Here is a 21,146-nt window from a genome sequence, read left to right as displayed (position 1 = left end):
ATCTAAGCCCAAAACCTATTTTCTGTAGCACTATATCCACAAAGCTCCATCTCACTCTGTCATAGGCTTTCTGAAAGTCCAGTTTAACAATTTCCGCTTGCTTCTTTCGCAACTTAAGCCATTGGATTGTCTCACAAGCAATGAGGGCACCATCATGTATTTTGCGATCCTTTACAAATGCGGACTGAGTCTCCCCCACTAGATGTGGCATCACTGATCGCATTCTTCTTACCAGCACTTTGGATATCACCTTATAGACACAGCCAACCATACTAATCGGTCTTAAGTCTTTTATTTCCTTGGCCCCCACAAATTTTGGAGCTAGGGCCACCCAGGTGACATTAGCATCTGCTGGTAGCTTAGCACTCTGAAAAAAGCCCAACACAGCTGCAGTAAACTCCTGGTCAAGCTCATCCCAACATTTCTTTATGAAGTTCATATTATAGCCATCACTCCCTGTAGCTTTACTGGACTCACAATCCCAAACTGCCTCTCGTACTTCCTCTGTCGACAGCATTTCCTCTAGTACTGCTGCCTCTTCGTTAGTAATCTGCTTAACCATCCCATCACGGATCCCAATCAAAGGGGCATGCTCCTGTCTATACAGCTGTTTATAAAAACCCATAATCGCAGTCTTTATTCTGGCCTGATTCCGTACCAATCTTCCATTGATCACTAAAGAATCGATTCTGTTGTTCCTCCTTCTTGCCGATGCTAGGTTATGGAAGTACCTAGTGTTCTTGTCCATATCTCTAGTATGCTTGGATCGGGACATTTGCTTCCAATGCAACTCCTTTCTGACATACCACTTCGCACAGCAAGTCACCAGAGCCTTACGTCTAGCCTCCATTGTTCCATCATAACTACCAGCACTAACCTTATCATCAATCTTCTTGATCTCTTCCTCAAACTTCTTTATCCTGTTGTCCATGTCCCCAAAATTATCCGTATGCCATCTCCTGAGCGGTACTGTCAGTGCCTTCAGCTTGTTAGTAAACATGTCGTCTCCCAAATTCCTCCACTCATCCTTTACCAGCTTCAGAAACCCTTCTTGTGTAAACCAGGAATCCAAACTGCGGAACGGTCTTGGACCCGCACAAATTCTAGAGTCTTCTAAAATCAAAGGGCAATGGTCTGATAGGCCCCTCGGCCCTCCTTTCAAACGAGTATCTGGAAACTCCTCAAGCCACTCCAAGCTGACCAAAATCCTATCAATGCGGCTACAAGAACGACCTCAAAACCATGTGGACTTTCGATCAATTAACGGTAAATCGAGTAGCTGTAAATCTTGTACCCATTCCTTAAAATCCTCCGCAGATGCCGGTAGACTAGTAGCGTCTTTCCTTTCTTCCAACCGCAGAATCAGATTAAAGTCTCCCATGAAGCAAAACGGAACCTGACAGAGACCGTCCATGTAACTTAACTCCTCCCACATCACCAGTTTCTCACTCCGAACATGTGCACCATACACCAAGCAGAAAGCACATTTGAAATTACTTTTTGTCAGAGAACCTTCGACGCACAGCCAGCCATTTCCTTTATAGCAGTTCAATCTTTTAAATAAGAAATTATCCCACATTAACAATAAACCGCCCGATGCACCAACAGATTCCACAAACTCCCAATCCACCGCATCACAACCCCACAAGCGTGCTACATCAAACTTAGTCACATCCTCCCTCTTCGTCTCAATCAACCCTAACATATTCAACCTATATTTTTTCTTTAACTCTTTCACCATACTCCACTTTCCATACCCTCCTAGGCCTCTAACATTCCAACAACTATAAATCATTTAAAATAATTTCTACACACCTTATTATGTTGTTTAGGCCTGCTCCTCCTAGCTTTCTCCTTTTGTTTTGCCATCTTTCTTTTTGCTGCGATTATTTCATTCTGACTTTGTAGAATCGCCATAATATCTTATTCATCGTCATAAAAAACCGCACCTGACTCCACTGCTAGCTTCAACATTTCATTATTCTCTACTAGTTGTCCTGCCTGCGTACCCATCTGATCAAAATCTGGTATTGCACATTCAATTTCTGTCTCGGATCCAGCATCCTCATTACGCCATTCATTCACATTGCCTTGACCCACACCTTCATCTTCGCCTTCTATCTCTTCCAATTCACTCACCTTTCCCCGACATATCATGTATTGACAGCCATGTTCAGACCGGCTTCTTACCTCATCAACAATTCCCTCCACTTCCGGTTCGTCTACAAAGCCAACAAGTGCTTTCTGTCCCACCGTTGTCGCAGCTCCCTCACTGGTGCATTTTACCAGAGCATGGCTATGTTCCTCTGCTCCCCCGCCAGACCGAACAGCCGCGCCGCCAGGACATTCAGCCGCGCCTCTCCTCGACGCACAGGGAAGTGAGTTATCCCGATCGCCCACGTCGTCCACCAAGGGAGGTGTCGCGCAGCTATTCTCGCTGAAGGCGCCCCTGGATGAATCAGCTTCTTTCGTCCACGACCCTGGAACGCGTGGAGGAGTCTGACCCGGCCCAGATCCACTCTCTTGGTGCTGGTATGGCCTAACCTGCTTCTCCAACCCAGACCCGCAATGTTGCTCCTGACCTGGACCAGCTTCAATACCGCATTCCATCTCCTGGCTTGCCCCCTTCTTCTTTCCAGGCCCAGATCCACAATGATACAGGGCTTAATATTTTATTAATATTGTTATTTTGTATAATTCTAACTTTTTTGATTTATCATTCTTAATTAATTTTTACATTGTTTATCATAATAATTAATTATAATAAAAAATAATTAATTATATTTATTATTATAAAATACTAAATTAAATTTTGACTCAATAAATTAAATAAATAAAGGACTGATTAGTAGGGAGATTGATGTAATTGTTGTCCTATCTTATCGTATTTATGTTCTTAAATAATTTGGAATTATTTAGCTTTGGCTCTTCAGAGATTTCCATGATATTACATAACATATTTGCATGGGAGTACCAACTATATATGCAAGTGACACCAAACTACTTCACTAGTGGATGATCATCTATAAATTTTCATTGTTCTTTTTTGTGTGTGTGTAATGGAATAAATTAGTCCTTCATTATACAATTAATTAACGGAATAAGATCTGTTTACTTTCGATAAAGTTTTCTTTGGCAACAATGTATAATAAATGGCACCACCCACTCCCTATAGTTTTCCTCCTTTCTCCGGAAAGAATGGATAGCTCAAAATAAAAACAATGCTAAAAAAAATTCATCAGAAAAAAAAAAATTGAGGGAGAAAATTTGTAGTTCATGGAAATTGAATGATGGAATAGGCCTTAACATGTTAAGCCCGCATAGGGTTAGCTTAGACCTTAGAATGCTTAATTAATATTTTCTGTTTCTGGTTAATTATTGTATTTAATTCAAAAACCATTAACCTATCTAACATACCTAGAAGATCCAAGTTAAGCCTTAAGAGATTAATGACCCCAAAGAAAAAAAAAGGTTATAAATTTACATTATAGTCCTCAAGATCCAACATTGTTTAAGGCTCTCTTTCTTTGAAATTTAAAAAAAAAAAAAAAAAAAATAGGAATTTGAAATTCAGTCTATCATTATTTGTGAGGCTTGTTGCATGAATGGGCAAAAATTGTCCAGTAATAAGGGAGCAAAGAAGCAACAAAAGTAAACACAACTTGCCATAGATTGTTCACTTTGAGTAAGCAAGACATTCAATCTTGAAATGACATTTAGAAACATGACAATTGACAAAGGATACTTTGTTCACAAAACCTCTTTTCAACATACTAAGAAAGTTCCCATAATAGTACATTTGCAACCATATATATGATGATTGATTTTACAAATGTATGTCACCTATACTTGCCCTATTTTACATTTGCATCAAGAATAATAATGGACACTTACAAATGAGACCAACCAACCCTATTTCCTTATTTTACATTTGCATTTGCAAACACACAATCAATACACTTTCCAATCATTTCTATTTTGTAAAATTTTTAAAAAGAAAATTATGGTTCTATGTGTCAAATTTGTTTGACATTTTAAATCATTTGGTTCCTCTGTTTTTCTTTTTATCCCATTGAACCGTCGGCTTTTAGGTCCTATTATTAGGAGTCTGATTAACCCGGTTCAATGTTTTAAATCCGTTCTAACTATTGATTTAGTCCTGAGTTTGGACAGAAATAGAATGCTTGAGATCACCGATATGTAATTCATGGTCACCCATTGGGATCCTTCGGACCCCAAACTCATCAACAACAGACAAATGCTTGCAAACATGAACACCAACACTAACCCTTTGCTTTGATCCAGCAGGAACAAGCACTTTATGAAAACTCACCAATTTCTTATCCTCTGACCAATTATTATTCCCTTTAATTGGTGGCTTAGAGAAAATCAAAAGGGTGTGTGTCCCATCCATTGACCCTTCATTCTTCACATCAACATGGAAGCCCATATGTAGGGCATCACAATTTGCATGGCTCACTTTGATTGAAGATGAGGCCCAAGTTGAGTTTGTTTGGGCTTTGAGGGGAGTTGAGAAGGACACTGAGACTTGTTTGGGTGCAAGTACTAGGGTTTGGGAGAATCTACTGTAGCTTAGTCCATGCCCAAATGGGTACACAACTGGGCCCTTGTAGAATCTGTAGGTTCTTCCTGGGTACCCTGTTGATGGGTTTGGACGCATGTCCATTATTGTCATTGGCACTTTCGATAGATAGCTTTGTGGGTACCATGTCATTGGAAGCCTTCCACCTGCCCAAAATTAGAGAAAGAAACAACTCAACTTTTTATTTTTACTATAAAAATGAAATCTGGGCCTTTAGGCCCCATCTTATACCAAAAAAAAAAAACGAAAAATGAAATCAAATATGACAGGATTTGGATTGTCACTACTATAGTACTATGTATATAAAAAAAAATTATTCTATTTTTGGACAAGATATATCAAAATTATTTTGTTGACCAAAAAGAATATGTTTTATAATTATATTGATTTCAAACTTAAAAGCTGCCAGTTTTCAATGTTCTGCATGCCACTTTCAAATTACAAAAAATAATCTAAACAATTTCTTGTTAGGTAGTGAATATATATATATATAACCTACTTCTAAAAACATAAGCTAATTCCATATAAATCCTAAATACTCTTATTTGAACTTTTTAATTTTTTTTTATTTTCTTTTTTTTTTGTAAAAGAAAAAAAAAAGAATTTTAGGGTACCTGGATTGGTTCTGCCAAAGATGACATCAGCAATGGCAGTTCCTCCAGCTTGGCCAGGATAACCAGCCCACAAAATTGCAGTGATCTTGGGATCATTTTTGGCGAATGAGACATCAACTGGGCCACCAGACATGATGACCAAGACAACTGGGCCCCTGGCGGCCCTGGCAACTCTGGACACAAGCTCCTGTTGGAGGCCCGGTAAGAGAAGCCCAACCCTGTCCCTGGTCTCAGCCTCTATGGACTGGTCCAGGCCCATGACAAGTATTGTTGCATCTGTTCGCCTGGATGCGATCTCTGCGGCTCCAAATAGTTGGTTGCCTCCACATGCAACATCCCTGCACCCTTCTTGATGTACGGTCTTAACATATCTTGAAATCCCTTGTAATGGTGATGTGTAGCCACATGCAACACCTACCCAAAATCAAAATACACAGTATCATACAAAGATCATCAATAACCAGAATTTATGTTGGTAAACAAAAGTTAGACCTAATTCAAAATTTAGTTAGTAATAAAAACAAGAGTTGTATTAACAAGTATTCTAAAAAAAACTATGAAGTATGGACATCTTGTTGTCATATTTGTATTTTAAACACATTTTAAACATGACACTCATTCGATAATCGTCTAATATGCATTATATTTTATTCAACTGTGTCTTAATAAAAATAAAAAAAATATATATTTTTCAAAAAATATTTAGATACAGCTAAATATTATCACAAGTCACAGTGTCTAATATAATTCTTTTGGCCTATTTTTTTGAAATGGGTTTAAAAATTTTATGTATTATTATTTATTATTAAAAAAATTATCTTGCATGATTTACTTAATTAAAAAAGACATTAAAAATATTTTAAAAATTTAGTTTGTGATTTAATATTATTAGATATCAAGATATTGTTACAATTTAACAAAAAAATATTTTATATTTTTAAATTAAAATTTTTGAATTTCCCAGATCAATTTGAAAATACACTTTAACTATGCTAAGCTAATTAATAATTGGTAAATTGGTGAAGACGTACCAGCATAGTTTCCTATCATTGTAACAGTAACATCTGAATTGGGCCCAATGACAGCTACGGTGCGAACCCGCGTAGGGGATAAAGGCAACGCGTTCCCTTTGTTTTCAAGCAACACGATGCCTTGTCTAGCTGCCTCAAGGGCCAGTTCTTGGTGGGCCGGGGTACACACATCTCTTGGGCCCAAATTCCCATACTGTTGGGCCGAAGGTTCACCATCAAACATGCCCAATCTCATTTGGACCGTAATAAGGTTAGCCAAAGCAAGATTAAGATCGTTCTCTGAAATGAGCCCTTGTCTAATGGCCGCATCCGTGTGGATCGCCAAGAATGGGCCGCAGTCCAAGTCCAAGCCTGCTTTGATGGCATCCGCCGCCGCCTCTTCCGGCGTCCTTGTGTAGTGTTGGCTATCATAGTATACTCCGACCGAGTCACAATCCGACACTATGTACCTATATACAAATTTCATAAGAAATTAAAAAAAAAAAAACACTATAAGCAATCATCCATATATATGTTAAATTTTAGGTGAAATCTCAAATAAAGTCGATTTCTTATGAAGTTGATATGTGAGAGCCGCCAGATGATTTGACTGATTTGACTAAATTTTCATCTAACGACTCTCAGATATCAACTTCACGTGAAGTCGACTTCACCTGAGTTTTCACTTAAATTTTAACATAACTTTGTCGATACTTTGTTCATCGACAGAGTCATGTGAAATTTTAACACAAAAGAATCGAATGAGAGATAAGTACTAACCCATTGAGACCCCATTGGCCGCGGATGGTGCTGCGAAGGAGTTCGGGGTCGGCACAAGTGGGCTTGCCATTGACCTGATTGTAGGAACACATGACACTAGCCACCTTCCCTTCCAACACACAAGCTTTGAATGGTACGTCATAGGTGTCCGCCAAGTCTTGCTTGCTAACCTACATGAATCCATATTTTCTTTAATTAGTTAGTTAGTTTTGAGTGAACATCTATTTATTTTATCTATGTATTAGTAAGTATTATATGTTATCTCGACAAACAAGTTCTATATTAAACAAATTAAATTATTCTAAAATATGTTTTCTATTGAAATAATCTTTGATGATTTGGTAGTTTGAATTGCATCGCTGTCAATTAACCCAAACTAATTGCAAGTGGACAAATGTCATTATCAACCACTTGCATCACTTTAATGAAAAAAATGCCTCATAGCAATAATGGAAAATAATACTTGTTACATCCCAAGAAATAAGAATGATACAAGCACCATATGGTTCTAGTCTCATAGCTTTGCAAGCTGAATATGGATATTAGATAAGGATATTAGATAAAGGGTGTGTGACTTTATATTCCCTCCAACGTAAGAAGTGAATAAAGGCAGAGGCATAGAGACATATAATGAAAAGTGCGATCAACGCCCATATAGAGCAACCACTTGAAGAACTTAGCTCATCACATGATTGGGTGGTTCCGAATTCAAGCATAAGATAATATATATATATATATATATGATTAACAGACCTAATTCATCTTCTAATTATTTTTTTAATATTTAAATAAATAAGAATTTAAATATATATCTGTGTTATTTAAAAAAAATACAAAAAATATAAAAATTACAAAACTTTCTTTATTTAAAAATTAAGAGGATAATTAAAAGAATGAGTTAAAATTCCTAATTATTTTTTATTATATATCTAAACTAAAAAAAATTAAATATTAGTTTGAAAATTCAACTATACCCTTATATATGCTTGATATTTATATATGTATATATATGGAGAATTTTTAAAAAATGGGTAAATTATATTAATTTTTCTGCCAAAAATGATGTGATGATATCAGACATAGTATGCTTAATTTGTCATGTCTGTATTTATATTTATATATGCATATAATTCAAAATTTAAAAAAAAAATACTAGAGAATTAGTAGAATTTATTATTTTTAGTAGCAGTTAGTCTATAATATTTAAAAGTGTCGGCTAAAAATATGTTGTTAGACCACTAAAATAAAAGTATTAGGTATTTAAGTTGATAACTAAATGTACTAACAAAAAAAAAATAGATTTTATTGACCCTTAAACTTTTCTCTTTCAAAAAAGTTAGAGTGCACTAGCTTTATGTGTTTATTTTTAGTTTTCATTTTCAATGTTTGGTGTTTCTTAGATTTTGCAAAGGACACGAGCTGAAAACAGAAAATATAATTTTATTGTTTTTATTTTTTTTCACAAAATTCAAAAATTAAAAAATATTAAAAATAAAAAATAAAAAATAAAAACACAAATCAAACGCACTAGTTTTCTTTTCTTTTTACAAAGAGAATAATACTATGTGTAATCTTTCCTAAATTATTTTTTTAAGAAATAAGTGTAATATTATTGACTATACAAATTAATTATATTTATTGAAACGTACCTTGGCATTGAAATGAAATCTGTCTATGCCGTTCCAATTATCAAGATCATAGGCAGTGTAGTGTTTACAACAAGCAGCCACCTTGAGCCGGTCACCCGCGCCGTTGCCTTGGAGTCCTTGCACATAGCTTGCAGCATATTTCGCGGCCAAGGTGGGGTCTTCGCCAGGAGTCTCCTGGCCACGACCCCATCGAGGATCGCGAAAAATGTTCACATTAGGACTCCAAAATGTCAACCCTGCAGCTCCACCATTGTACATTGCCCTTGCTTCATCAGACACCACCTGATGAGCATAGCAATCAAATTAAATATAATTCACATACTCATTCAATTGAATAGTACAATATTTCTTTAATTAATTTTTTAATTTTTTCTTGTGTCTTGTCTCAATATCAATTTGGCTAAAGCATCAAAGAGAATATTAAAGAAATACCAATTGGTAATAAGAAACAAGCAAGAAACTCTATCTTTGACAATTTTGGAATCTAAACGTCACATGGTCATGCTATAATGCCACCAAATGAATATCGAGTTTCCTTTTCTTTAATAATTTCAAGATTATATTGTACCTAGACAAGGACTTCCCTTCAATGTGTTTAGGTAATTAATTCTGGCTCATCAGTGTTACAGAAAATTATTAAAAATTAAAGCAACTGAATAATGACCTTTGGGAGCATCATCTATATTGAAGAAAGCGGCCTAAAAATAAACTTAATTTAATTTTATATATCGTTACCGATATATATTTTTATATTAGTAAAATTAATTTATTTAAGTTATTATTATTGTAAAAATAATATACATCTAAATATCTTGTCATAATACCACAATTCCACAAAACCTCTAATATTATATCATAAAAAATATTTATTCTAAAAAATAAAAATTTAAGTTAATAAATAGATACATAAATAATTTCTTCTTACAAGTCCCTCGGATATAATTAAATGGCATTATATAATATAAGATTCTCTTTCACATTCTTTCTACGTCGTAATTAAAAATATTTAATTTAAAAAAAAAAAAAAAGACGTAATGAAAAGGTGCACTCAAGGTTTTGCCACTTGAATGTAGAGGCGGTGTTGATGGGCAACACATCAAACACCTTGTGTTTGGTCAGTTTTCACCAAACAATAATTAATTACACAAGATTAAGAAAAAATCAAGAGGTGGTTGGATTTTATGTTTCACTAAGCAACATCCAACAACATGCAAAAATAATACTATAACAATCCTTGAGGAGGAGACTTTTTTGTGTATTGCATGCTTCATCAAGGAATTAGACGGGTCTCTATTAATTGTCACCGAAATCTTTATTAATTATTGATTATCCAATCTCAACATACACGTACATGTTTAACTTGTTAAATTAATTAGATACGTCAAAGGGTACTATATATTATATAAATTAAACTTAACCAAGCTAAGGGAAGATAAATAATAATAATAACAAAGGATAACCATACCAAAGTCCATTTAATTAATTAACCATCACAAACATGTTGCTTTCGTTTGTTTAATGAAATAATGGCGTAATGGGACTTCTTTTATAGAAACTGGTTGGTGACAAATTGAGTTGATGAATTTTCAACATCAACTCCCGTTTTCTTTAGCATATAAACTAAATATAAATTAGAATTTAATGTTGATATATTATCAATGTAAAATAGTTTTATACGTATATCTAATTACGTAACGTCACATCAATAAAAATAACTAGCTTTTATATTAACTACGTGAATAATTATTTAAAAAAATAATATAATTATATGATTGTATAAAACATTTTACACAAAATTAAACCTATAAATTATTATAAAGTGACGCGACTTGTCAGATTTTATATCATCTTCAAATGCATGCAAGGCACATGGGACACTGTTTGTTTCCATGTAGGAGCTGCGAGTAGCCGAGTAACACCATAATTTGATTAAATAACAAATATATTTTAACCCTTTTTATTTTATTTATTTATTTTTATATATACATTTGTCTTATTCTATCTGATGACAATTTTTATTTTCTAATAAACTAAAAAAAGGGGTTAGAATCAGCAAATGAAAATGAATGGTCTTTTGGCTCACACATATGATAGGACAGCAAAAACATATATATAACGGGTAGTTATAAATAGTTTGTATATGATTTATGAAAACAATTTTATTTTGTCGTCGTCGTATATCTATGTTTTGGTAATTATAATTGAAAAAGCTAAGAAAGCACTTGAGCCCTATTTATAGATAGATACCTTTTCAATTTTATTGAGGACTTGTAACTTGATTAGATTGGTAGAGAGTGAAAACTACAGCTTATTTTAAAGATTAAGGAACATTTTTTAAAATTCATGAAAATAATTATGCCCCGTGATTTTATAAATAATGAAATAATTATGTATAAATTAAACTATACACTAAAACTAATGATTTAATTATGGAAAATAAGTATCATTTGTTATTAAAGGCAGTGGTCCCAAAATAATTAATTTCTTATATCCAAGGGTAACTTATGGAAGAGAAATATGATAAGTGTACTTTATACTTCCACAAAAGCAATTGACCCTTTTGGCTACTGTCTGTATTCGAAGCCAATAATATGTTATGTTATCATACATATACTTTAGAGTTTAGATGCTTGTATGGAAAAATTATTAATTTAATCATAATTGGCCGAAAAGGAGAACCAATCAATGAATGAACAGCCTAACTGATGGATGAAAGGAAAAGTTGAGTGTATACTTCGCCACTCCTTTCCCTTTTTTTTTTTTAAATAAAAAATATAATAAAAATTAAGAGCTTAAAGGATGAAAAGGATATATTATATATATTTATATGTCAAGATTAGTTTCTTACATTTGAATAATGACAACTAGTTGCTTATTCCTGACATATATATTAAGAAATATATAAAAAAAGAGAAAGTCTATTATATAAAAATTTAATTCCTGACTTAATCCGTAGTTTAATACTTTTAATAATCTAGCAATTCATCACTATATTTTTAACTAATATTTTTAATTAAATATGAACAAAAAATAATAAAATTATATTGGTTCTATAGTATTACATACTGTTTTATTATTATTACTCAATTCTTTTATTTTACACGTGAACTTTCTATTTTTTTTCAGAAAAAAATGATTCATTTTCTTACAATATCATATTAAGATAAAAATTCATATACAATTATTATCTATACGTAAAGTTATTAATAAAAAATTATTAAATAATTTAATAAATTTAATTAAATTATTATTTAATCATATTTAACTATCAACACAAAGGCAACTGCTTCCACGCATTCAAAACTCAAAGGAGCACCATCATTGCTAGTTATAAACAAGAGTCACGCACACACATAAAAGTGCGTAAAAGTTAGAATAAAATGATAATATAAAAATGTTAAGAATCAACATTTTAATTATTTTTAATGAAAAAAGATAATTAATAAATTTTAGTCTAAATATAAAATAAATAAATAAATAAAAGAAGCTTTCTTATGTATCAATATTTTATGAATATGGATAAAGTATTGCATCCAATTAGTGAGTTGTGTTGTTTAACTGTTGAGAAAATGATGCATGGAGTAATGAAACGGCTACAGATGGAGAACGATGAAAAAATCTTACCCGTCCGATTTCAAGCCATAGAGACTGGTTGAAAGAAGCAGCGGTTGTGATGACCTGAGGGAAGCTAGTGGCACCAGGGAAGGGCCCACCGAACTTAGTCCCTGGGCCCACATTAGAAACACCGTGTAAGGCCTCCGACCACCACTCATAGCCCTGAATCCCAAGCCTTGGAACCGCTATGGCGTTATTAACCACCAGCCTTATCTTCTCCGCCAATGTGAGCCTCCCTATGAGGTCCTGCACCCTCACGTGGATTGGCACGTGCGTCCAACAGAATCTGAACGTCTTCGTTAAACCGTTTTTCGGGTCACATGCAAACGGCACCCTCCCTCCTTCCGCAATTGCCACGCCCCCACTACTTATCGTTATTGTTACCACAATAACTGACACGATAACCGATGCTAACAAACTCTTGTTACCGTTGTAACAATAATTAGAACAAGAAGGGGAAGAAGCCATGTTTGAATGATGAGTAAGTGAGAAGTGATGAATGAGGTGTGTCTTTGTGTGTTGTTGTGTATATATAGTGTGGTCATGGTGGTGGGAGTTGCGTATTTTAAAGGGTTTGAACTTTGAAGCTTTTTCATATCTTGATTGGGTTTCCACGTCGATCATCAAAATAATTGAAAATGAAAATCCAATTATTTGGATAAAATCATTCTAACATCCATCAACCTTATAATTAACACTTAACTGATTAATTGTATTACTATTTATTAAGAGTAGTGAGTGAGTGAGTGTGACTCGGAGTAACACGTAGTTGGACTCAGTGGGTATGGTAGTGGTGGTGAATAGTGACCTACCAGTTGGCTTAAGCATATGGTAGATGCTAAAATTAAATGAATAAATCAAGTTATATGCCATAACTTAGGAAGATTGACGTATATAGAATCGTACAAAATAACAACGGAAAAGGGGGATGTCTCTATTACTCTATATATATTAATGTTAATTTAATATAATTTTGAGTTAATTTATTTTTAACTTTTTTTTTTTCTGTTCCGAGAAGAGTGGGTCACGGACGGGAGAATCTCTCGTTTTCTTTCACTTTGTAGTTTGTACCGCGCGCTAATAGGCTTTCTATCCTACGGTGCATTTTTTTTCTTTTTCTTTCTGAAACAGGGTGCTTAAAAAATAATTAATTAACAAAAATTTGTATATATAATTAATCAAAATTTATCTTTTTCATATTATTCTATTTGTTGGTCAAAAATAAATAATAGAATCAATTTTAAAAACTGTACATCTAAGGTTAAAAATTACATATCTAAAATTGGTGTTAGCATTATTAACTAATTTTTATTATTTCTTCCAAATTTATCTTTTTGTTTATATGTCACATACACGAGTACATGATTATTCTACCTCCACATCTAGGTCTTTGTAATTATTTTATAATGGAAATATACATTTATTTTAAAGAAATAATAGACATTTAATAAAAAATGTTATTTGCACGTTTTAATGGCCTAATTAAAAATATTATTTGCACGTTAAAATTAACTATTAAAATTAGTCATTATATATTTGTGTATAAATATATGTATTATTTAATTTATTTGTAATATATATTATATTTTTATATATATTTTATATTAGTAACTAATTTTAGTGCATACCTAATATAATTATATATTTTTTTACATCTTTAGTATGAATTCAAAAGATTATGTGCAAAAAGTAAAAAACATATAGTATAAACAACAACACATAAAGACACAAATGTTTTAATTTCAGATAAGAGTATATATTTAAATAGATTTTTGAAAAATTTTGTATCAGATGTTTTTATTTTTTAAAAGAAATTATTTCGTTGAGATCTTTGAATTTTAATTATAAAAATAAAATATAAAATTTTGTTTCGCACTTTTAAAGATTTATTTATCAAAAATTTTAATGTAATATAAAAAATTTTGAATGAAAAATTTTAATGCAACTTTTTTTAGGGATAATGTTTGTCTACAAATGAAAGCATCATTTTAATTTGTGTTACAATAAGCTAAGGTGCATTGACATTGGGAAAATTACAGAAGTCAACATACAAATTTGACGGTTTGTGAAGGGTGTTTTTCTCTCTCCCCACCAAATACAATGACTGCTTCATTCAAAACCTCTGTTTCTGGTTGGGTGTTTACAACAACAAAATTCAAAGGCATTTTTTTCATCCCCGTGATGATGTTACTGCTTCTGACTAATAAAAACTTGTAAGAGAAAAAAAAAGATCAAAATCCCGTGACCCCATTTGCCCATAGAAGAATAATACGTACCCTGTTTTGTCCCTTTTTACCGAGCTATATTCACATCTTTCCACCCGTTTGCAACTACTTCAATTCTTTATTATAATATCTACAACGTAACACCCTTCTTTAATACTTTTTGTTTTGAATAAACTCCGGAATTAATCTCAAAGAATTCTAGATTATACAATTTGGTTCTCAATAATCTTTTATTTTCAAATTTTTTTTGAAAAATCCTTTTCATTAGATAATTTGATTTTTCTGTCATTTTATAAGGAAATTAATTTATTTTATAGTGTATTTTCTTATCTGATTGTTTTATAATAAACATTTTGTTAAAATTTTATTTGTCTAATAAGTATATTAAAAATTTGATTAAAAGTGACCAAATTAAAAGACAAAAATTCTGTCTAAAAAGAGTAATTATGAAAGAAGTCTAAAAAATAAAAATTTGTTAGTATCAAAATGTTGGATCTAAAATATTTTGGAGACTCTTTTGTTTTCTATATATCAATTTTGAGTACATTTTTCATGTGATGGAATTTTTAAGCCATTCATGTATATTTTTTGCATTATTTATTTATTTATTTATTTTTTTGAGATTTTGTGAGAGAAAAAAATGTTTTTTTTTTTTATTTCTCTTACTGTTTTTACCTTTTTCATATAATTTTGAAAATAAACAACATTAAAAATAAAAAAATGCAAACTAAAACAAACCATTATAGTCATTTATAAGAGAGCTTATATATAAATTAAAATTTATTAAAAAAAAAGTATATATTTATCGTTAAATAATCCGGGTTTCTTTTATTTTGTTCTTACGTAAAATTAAATTTCATATCATATCAGATAAAATAGCTAGAATGATCTTAAGCACGTATTCTCCATATTTTTTAAAAAATTCAAACAATATTTGTTCTGATTAAATATAAAATTATTTGTGTACCCTGTCATTTCAGTTCATCTAATCTCACCTGAAACCAATGAGCTTTCTAAGAATTCTCATTATTCTTCGCTCTTCTATTATTATAAACACAATAATTTAACCTCATTTCAACTATGTTATATTCAACATTATTTCCTAATTAGTCCTTACTTACCCCCAAAGAATAATATAATCAGATAGCATTAGTTATAATATGTTGTCATATATATGCATGCATGTAAAAAATTCTACGCCAACTTGTATACATATACATGATTGTATAAGGGGCTAGGTACACAAATGGTATTCATCTAGGCATATATTTATAATTTCGAGTGCAATTAAGAATTATTGAGATCGAACATATATAATAGAAAATAATCATCCTAGCTGTATAAAATTAAAATACGTATTTGCTTGTTATAAAAAATGTATTATACAACTGTAAATAAATTTGATTGTTTTTGTTTAATGTTCGATTATATTATTATGACAATTTTAATTATTTGATGAGAAAAATATTTAATTATAAACCAATATATATAAATAAATATAATAACTGATTTGATAGTTAATTTTTAGTCATATTTTTTAATAAAATAATTAAAAATTCTGACTCATTTTTTTAATTATCTTTTTAATTTTTAAATAAATTTTTTCTTGAAATTTTTATTTTTTAATGGTTTCAAAATATAATATTATTTATTTATTTATTTAAATATTGAAAGAATAATTAAGAGAATAAATTAAAACTCTCAATCATCAGTCTAAAAATGAATCATGTCATTGACTAAAAGATTAAAAAATGAAAATAAAAATTGGTGCTAACTTCCTATCATGATCATTTCATTCCCTTTTTTTTTTCTGTAAAAGAAAAAACAAGAAAATGGAGGAGGAAGTGAGGTTCCTCTCCAATAGTAAATTATGTGTGTGTGATGGGCTACCAACTGGTTTTAGAGTATGGGCATGTACATGCATGTGAGGTCCACAATAGCAAGATTCCCAGCCACATGCTAAATATACCACTATGTCAACACAATTTTTAAATATTTAATTAGATGGTGGTGTTGGAATTTTAGGCTCTTTAATTTCAATACCATCTATCTATCTTGAATTATGAAAAAATAGACGTGAGAGCACAAAAGCATGTCTGAATTTTTTGGTAATTGTACTTCTTTGATCTTTATTTTCAATTAAAATAATCTATCAAATTTTTATTTTAGATTAAATAATAACCTTTTGATTAGATAAAGATTGTAAGATGATTTTAATATATTGAGGATTAAAATTTTGAAATTCTATTTATATTTGGCTATTAATTTCTATTAAATTCTGAAAATTTATGTAAAATATAATATTTAGTTTTAGAAAAATATTATAGGATCATTAGAATTTATTATTTTTTATTATTAATTAATTATTAATATTTAAAAATATAAGATAAAATATATTATTAAATTATTAGACTAAAAAAATTAAATTAAAAAAATTGAGTTAATAATTAAATGATAGCAAAAAATAATAAATTTTAATTTTTTTAATTTTATTTTCATTTAAACTAAAATTATGAGTAATACTGATTTATTTCATTTAATATTTATAATAATAAATCAAATTATTTATATATAAATTTTATAATATAAAATAGTTAATGTGATTATAATTAATTATATGTATTATTTATAAAAAAAAAAGTCAAAATAATTATAATTTTCTAACAGGTGGAACAACCGAACAACTGCCGTTTCTTGTTTTATCTCAACATAAAAAAAGGTATATAATCATCATGTATGTCAGTTGAATATTTCATATTAAAGCAGGACATGTAATGTTGAAAATTAAATGAATTATTAAGTGATTCGTTAGTTCGTGCTTGATTGTGTGACAAAATTAAACAAACAACTTTTTGAGGAAGATAAAAGTGAACTGAAAAAAGTGACGGTGAAATTAATAAGGTATGGTTTAGTCTATTCTATATCTTTAAATTGTATCGGGTAAATGTAGCTAGAGTGCTAGACTAAACCTTTTCAATACAAGCCAAATTAATTATAAGCTATAAATTATTATTTTTCGCTTTATGCCTTATTAAAAAAAGAAAAGAAAAGGGAATATCAATTGCTTTTGTTAACACTTTGCTTATTAGCTAGCGAACGAATCGCACCAAAAAAAAAAATTTGCGAAACTCCTGTTGCTAGTGATGATTAAAAACCAAACTAATTGCAAATATTATATAAACAAACTAAAGATGACTCTGTATTATTTGAAGAAGAATTTGGCATTATCATGCAGTTTAGAACTAGAATCCCTTTAATTAAAAACTCATGTAATAATAGACTCATTGTATTTTTACATTTTCAGTCAATAAAAATTAAAAAAAATGTAAAAAATCGTAGTTAATAATTATTAACCGCAAAAGATAGCTATTTAAGATGATTTTTTTCTCTATTCATAAATGCGTATTCACTACCAGAAATTTTTAATATAGAATTTACTGTTAGAAAATTTTGACAATTTACTATCGAAAAAATAAGCCACTATTACGATAGAAATTTCTAATAAAACCCGACAATAATAATTAAGTGAAAAAAATTGTTCTTTATAGTCGGATTTACTGTTTTGTCGTTAAATTTAATGGTAAATATGACACAAAATATCTTTTGATTTGGCGAAATTTTATTGTCAGATTTACTATAAAAATATTTTCGACAATAATATAAGAAAATTTGTTGACGAAAATAGATGATATTTACCAACGAATAAAATCTAACAATAACCCAAAGCACAATGATTTTTTTTAATGAGGAGACATGACCATCTAATTTTTTCGAACAAAATACAATGGTTATTTAAACCCCAAATTTAAAAGATATCATTCCCTTCCTCACTCCATTCACAGCCTTGAAGCACCCCTCCCACGTACATACTCTCAAACCCATCTCCCTCTCTTCCCCAAATCGTCAAGTGGACAGTGGTCACTACAAGGTTTTTGTTTATTTATGACAGTTTTTTTTTTATTTGTGAAGGTTTATAACTCCTACTAAATAATTTGTAGGAGTTTTCAAAACCCCCAAAATTTAAGGTACTACGAAATTTTTTGTGAAAATTTTTAAAAACCTCCACAATTTATTTAGTGGGGAGTTTTATGTGTGTTTAGTGGGAGTTTTATATTGAACTTTTGTGACAGTTTAAAACTTCCACAAATTAATTTTTAAAATTAACAAAAATTAACTATTTTGTGAGATTTTCAAACCTCCACAAATTCTGTAATTATTTATTTATTTTTAATTTCAAATCATTCATTAATCTCATTTCATTTACATACTCTCATCTCATTAATTAGCTGCTTATCAATCATAGAATTTTTTATCAAAATTCAACACTAACAGTGTTTTTTGCACATGAGTCAAAATACACATGGATCAATTTCATAGAGTTTTCATTCATAATTTTTTACCCCAATACAACCAAGAGGTATATATTACAAGAACAAACATAAATCTAGAATTAAATTGCATTACATGAAAGGTACAACCTTATCCAGATTGAGAGTGTTCTTTAAAAATTGAGCAACTGAAGCAGGTTTGTTTTTTTACTAACTTATAATAATATCTACACAAAAAAAAGCAGTTTCAAACTCAATATGGAAGTTCAATGAAACCATAGAGAATTTTCAAGTAACTAAACCTTGAATGAACTACTTGCTTCCCATATAATTGAAGCTGTTTGAGAGACAGCAACAACAATTTGGATCAATATTTTGAGTATTCTGAGCTATTTTTGATAGAGCTGTAACCTACATGTTAAATTGAAAGACGATAGAGATTATTGTATTCACCAAAATGCACATAAATAAACTAAATGATGTTTATGCACACAAAATCACTGTCAGATTTTACCATTCTTTCAAATAAGTTTGGCGTGTCAAGATCATTTGTTAAGCTAAGATACACTCACAAGTAACTTAGTTGAGACAATAAGCCCACAGAACTAGAAATTTTTCCAACAAACAGGTTACTGGAAAGGTCTAGAGCTCTGACAACTTGCCTATCTCAGCTGGAATAGGACCAAATAACTGATTGTTCTTCAGTAACCTAAGTTTAGCAATGAAAAAATTCACTTAGTCACATGATAAAATAAGTTCATTGTATTTTATGACTACTTATTTTTTTCCTACCGTTATTTGGCATCTATTAAAAATTATTGGAAGATTATTATGACTATTTATGAACAAAAAGCATAATAAACAAGGCATCTTTCAGATACTTCTGAGTCAACAATACACCATAATTCACCATTAAATTTGAAAAGTATAGACAATTTATGTGAAGAATAAGAGAGACACTCACAATGTTCAGAGATGGCTCAAATTTCTAATTCCTGACGAAAGAGTTCCAGATAAACCAGCACTGGCCATTTTCCTGCCAAAACCAGAAAGTTACCACCAGCAATAAAGATCAGTATCATTAGAATACAGTGGATGATATTAGAAAGATAGAGAAAATACATAAAAATGCTAACAAGATCTTTCATATTTTTACTAGTTGGGGTTGAAAATTTCGATGGAGGAAAAGATAATAAAGAGAGTACTTTGGATGAGAATGAAGGGAATGAAGAAGTGGTAAGAGTTGGTGGCAATGAGATGAGAGAGAGTGGTTGAGAACAAGTTGGGGCCAAGCTTTTGTATATCCCAAATCAAGGAATTCGTTACCTACCTTTCATTAACCTCCCTAAATTCTACAAAAGGAATTGAAGAACAAACTGGCAACTATAGTTAGAGTACTTATTTTATTCATATCGTTGGACCTGCCAACAAAGAAGTCCCTAAGTCTGCAATAACTAAACAGCTGTCAGTACAAATTTCTGGATAGAAATGTGATCAGGTCAGTAAATTAGAACTGAAATCATGAACCATTTATGATCATGTCATAAGAAAAACTAGCAGAATTATACTAATTTTTTTGTTCTTCACATATCATTTTTTTTTGTCTCCAATAAGTATATCTCCCATATCAAATTCTTGCAAAGAAAAAAAGGATAAAAGTTAGTAAAAAAAGAAGAGAAATAAAAAATGCATTGTAATTTTTAAAGAAAAAGACTATATTTAATGATTAACCTCCCAATATCCTTTTCTTGACAAAGGCACATAAGTGTGCTTTCCCTTGTAGTGATTGGGATCAACACCTCCAAAAACAAGTTCGCTTCCATTCTCTTCCTCTGGGTTACGGTTCAGCCAAAATGAAAACACCGATTCCTTAACAAAACCTTGATCAAGTATATTGTACCTGTTACAGATTATATCTGACAAGAAACAGTGATCAGATGAACTTGAAGAAATAAATAATCAAAATTTGGATGCTAGCAGTACCAAACTGGAACAGCTTTCCCAACTACTATCTCTTAAAAGTGACTAGTACAAAATAATTAGAATGCTCTATTCAAACAATTGCAAACAAAAATTTCATTGTCTTAAATCAATTCTGCTACTGAACTTAAAGCAATCTGCATCATGAATTACCATCATCCTTAGAAACTGCAATAAGGTTAGTTAGACAGTGCATTAACCCTGACATGAGCAAAGATGTTATAATCAACTTATACAATAAAATATAAAAAACAAGAGTTGAAAAAATAAAATGAATGAAAATGGTTCTACTTACTAACCTGAGGGTCATTGTTGTGCTTATCAAATATCAACATCTTTTGC

The 21,146-nt window shown here is 30.9% G+C and overlaps 1 protein-coding gene and 1 pseudogene across 1 annotated transcript; both read right to left on the bottom strand.

Annotated features, from left to right (window-relative positions):
• Positions 1-1,791: 1,791 nt before the first annotated feature.
• Positions 1,792-3,799, bottom strand: LOC148566769 (uncharacterized; annotated as a pseudogene).
• LOC107639006 (beta-D-xylosidase 1) lies at positions 3,746-13,188 on the bottom strand. Its single transcript, XM_088483676.1, has 6 exons — positions 12,281-13,188; positions 8,657-8,938; positions 7,008-7,177; positions 6,249-6,697; positions 5,218-5,631; positions 3,746-4,749 (listed from the first exon to the last, which is right to left on the bottom strand). Exons 1-6 carry the CDS (start codon positions 12,893-12,895, stop codon positions 4,154-4,156), a joined length of 2,526 nt encoding a protein of 841 aa, XP_088339802.1. The 5' UTR covers positions 12,896-13,188; the 3' UTR covers positions 3,746-4,153.
• Between the last annotated feature and the right edge of the window lie 7,958 nt (positions 13,189-21,146).

The sequence above is a fragment of the Arachis ipaensis genome, chromosome B4 (genome assembly GCF_059453495.1).
Source record: "Arachis ipaensis isolate K30076 ecotype BB chromosome B4, ASM5945349v1, whole genome shotgun sequence".
Taxonomy (NCBI): domain Eukaryota; kingdom Viridiplantae; phylum Streptophyta; class Magnoliopsida; order Fabales; family Fabaceae; genus Arachis; species Arachis ipaensis.
The sequence above is the reverse complement of the archived record's forward strand: the minus strand, read 5'-3'. Positions and strand labels throughout refer to the sequence as shown.

Coding starts and splice junctions, on each gene's coding strand:
- LOC107639006 (XM_088483676.1), bottom strand. CDS start 12,895: ATGATCGACGTGGAAACCCAATCAAGATATGAAAAAGCTTCAAAGTTC. Junction 7,178..8,656: donor GATTTCATTTCAATGCCAAG/GTACGTTTCAAT, acceptor GGATTCATGTAG/GTTAGCAAGCAAGACTTGGC. Junction 6,698..7,007: donor GGCCAATGGGGTCTCAATGG/GTTAGTACTTAT, acceptor ATTTGTATATAG/GTACATAGTGTCGGATTGTG.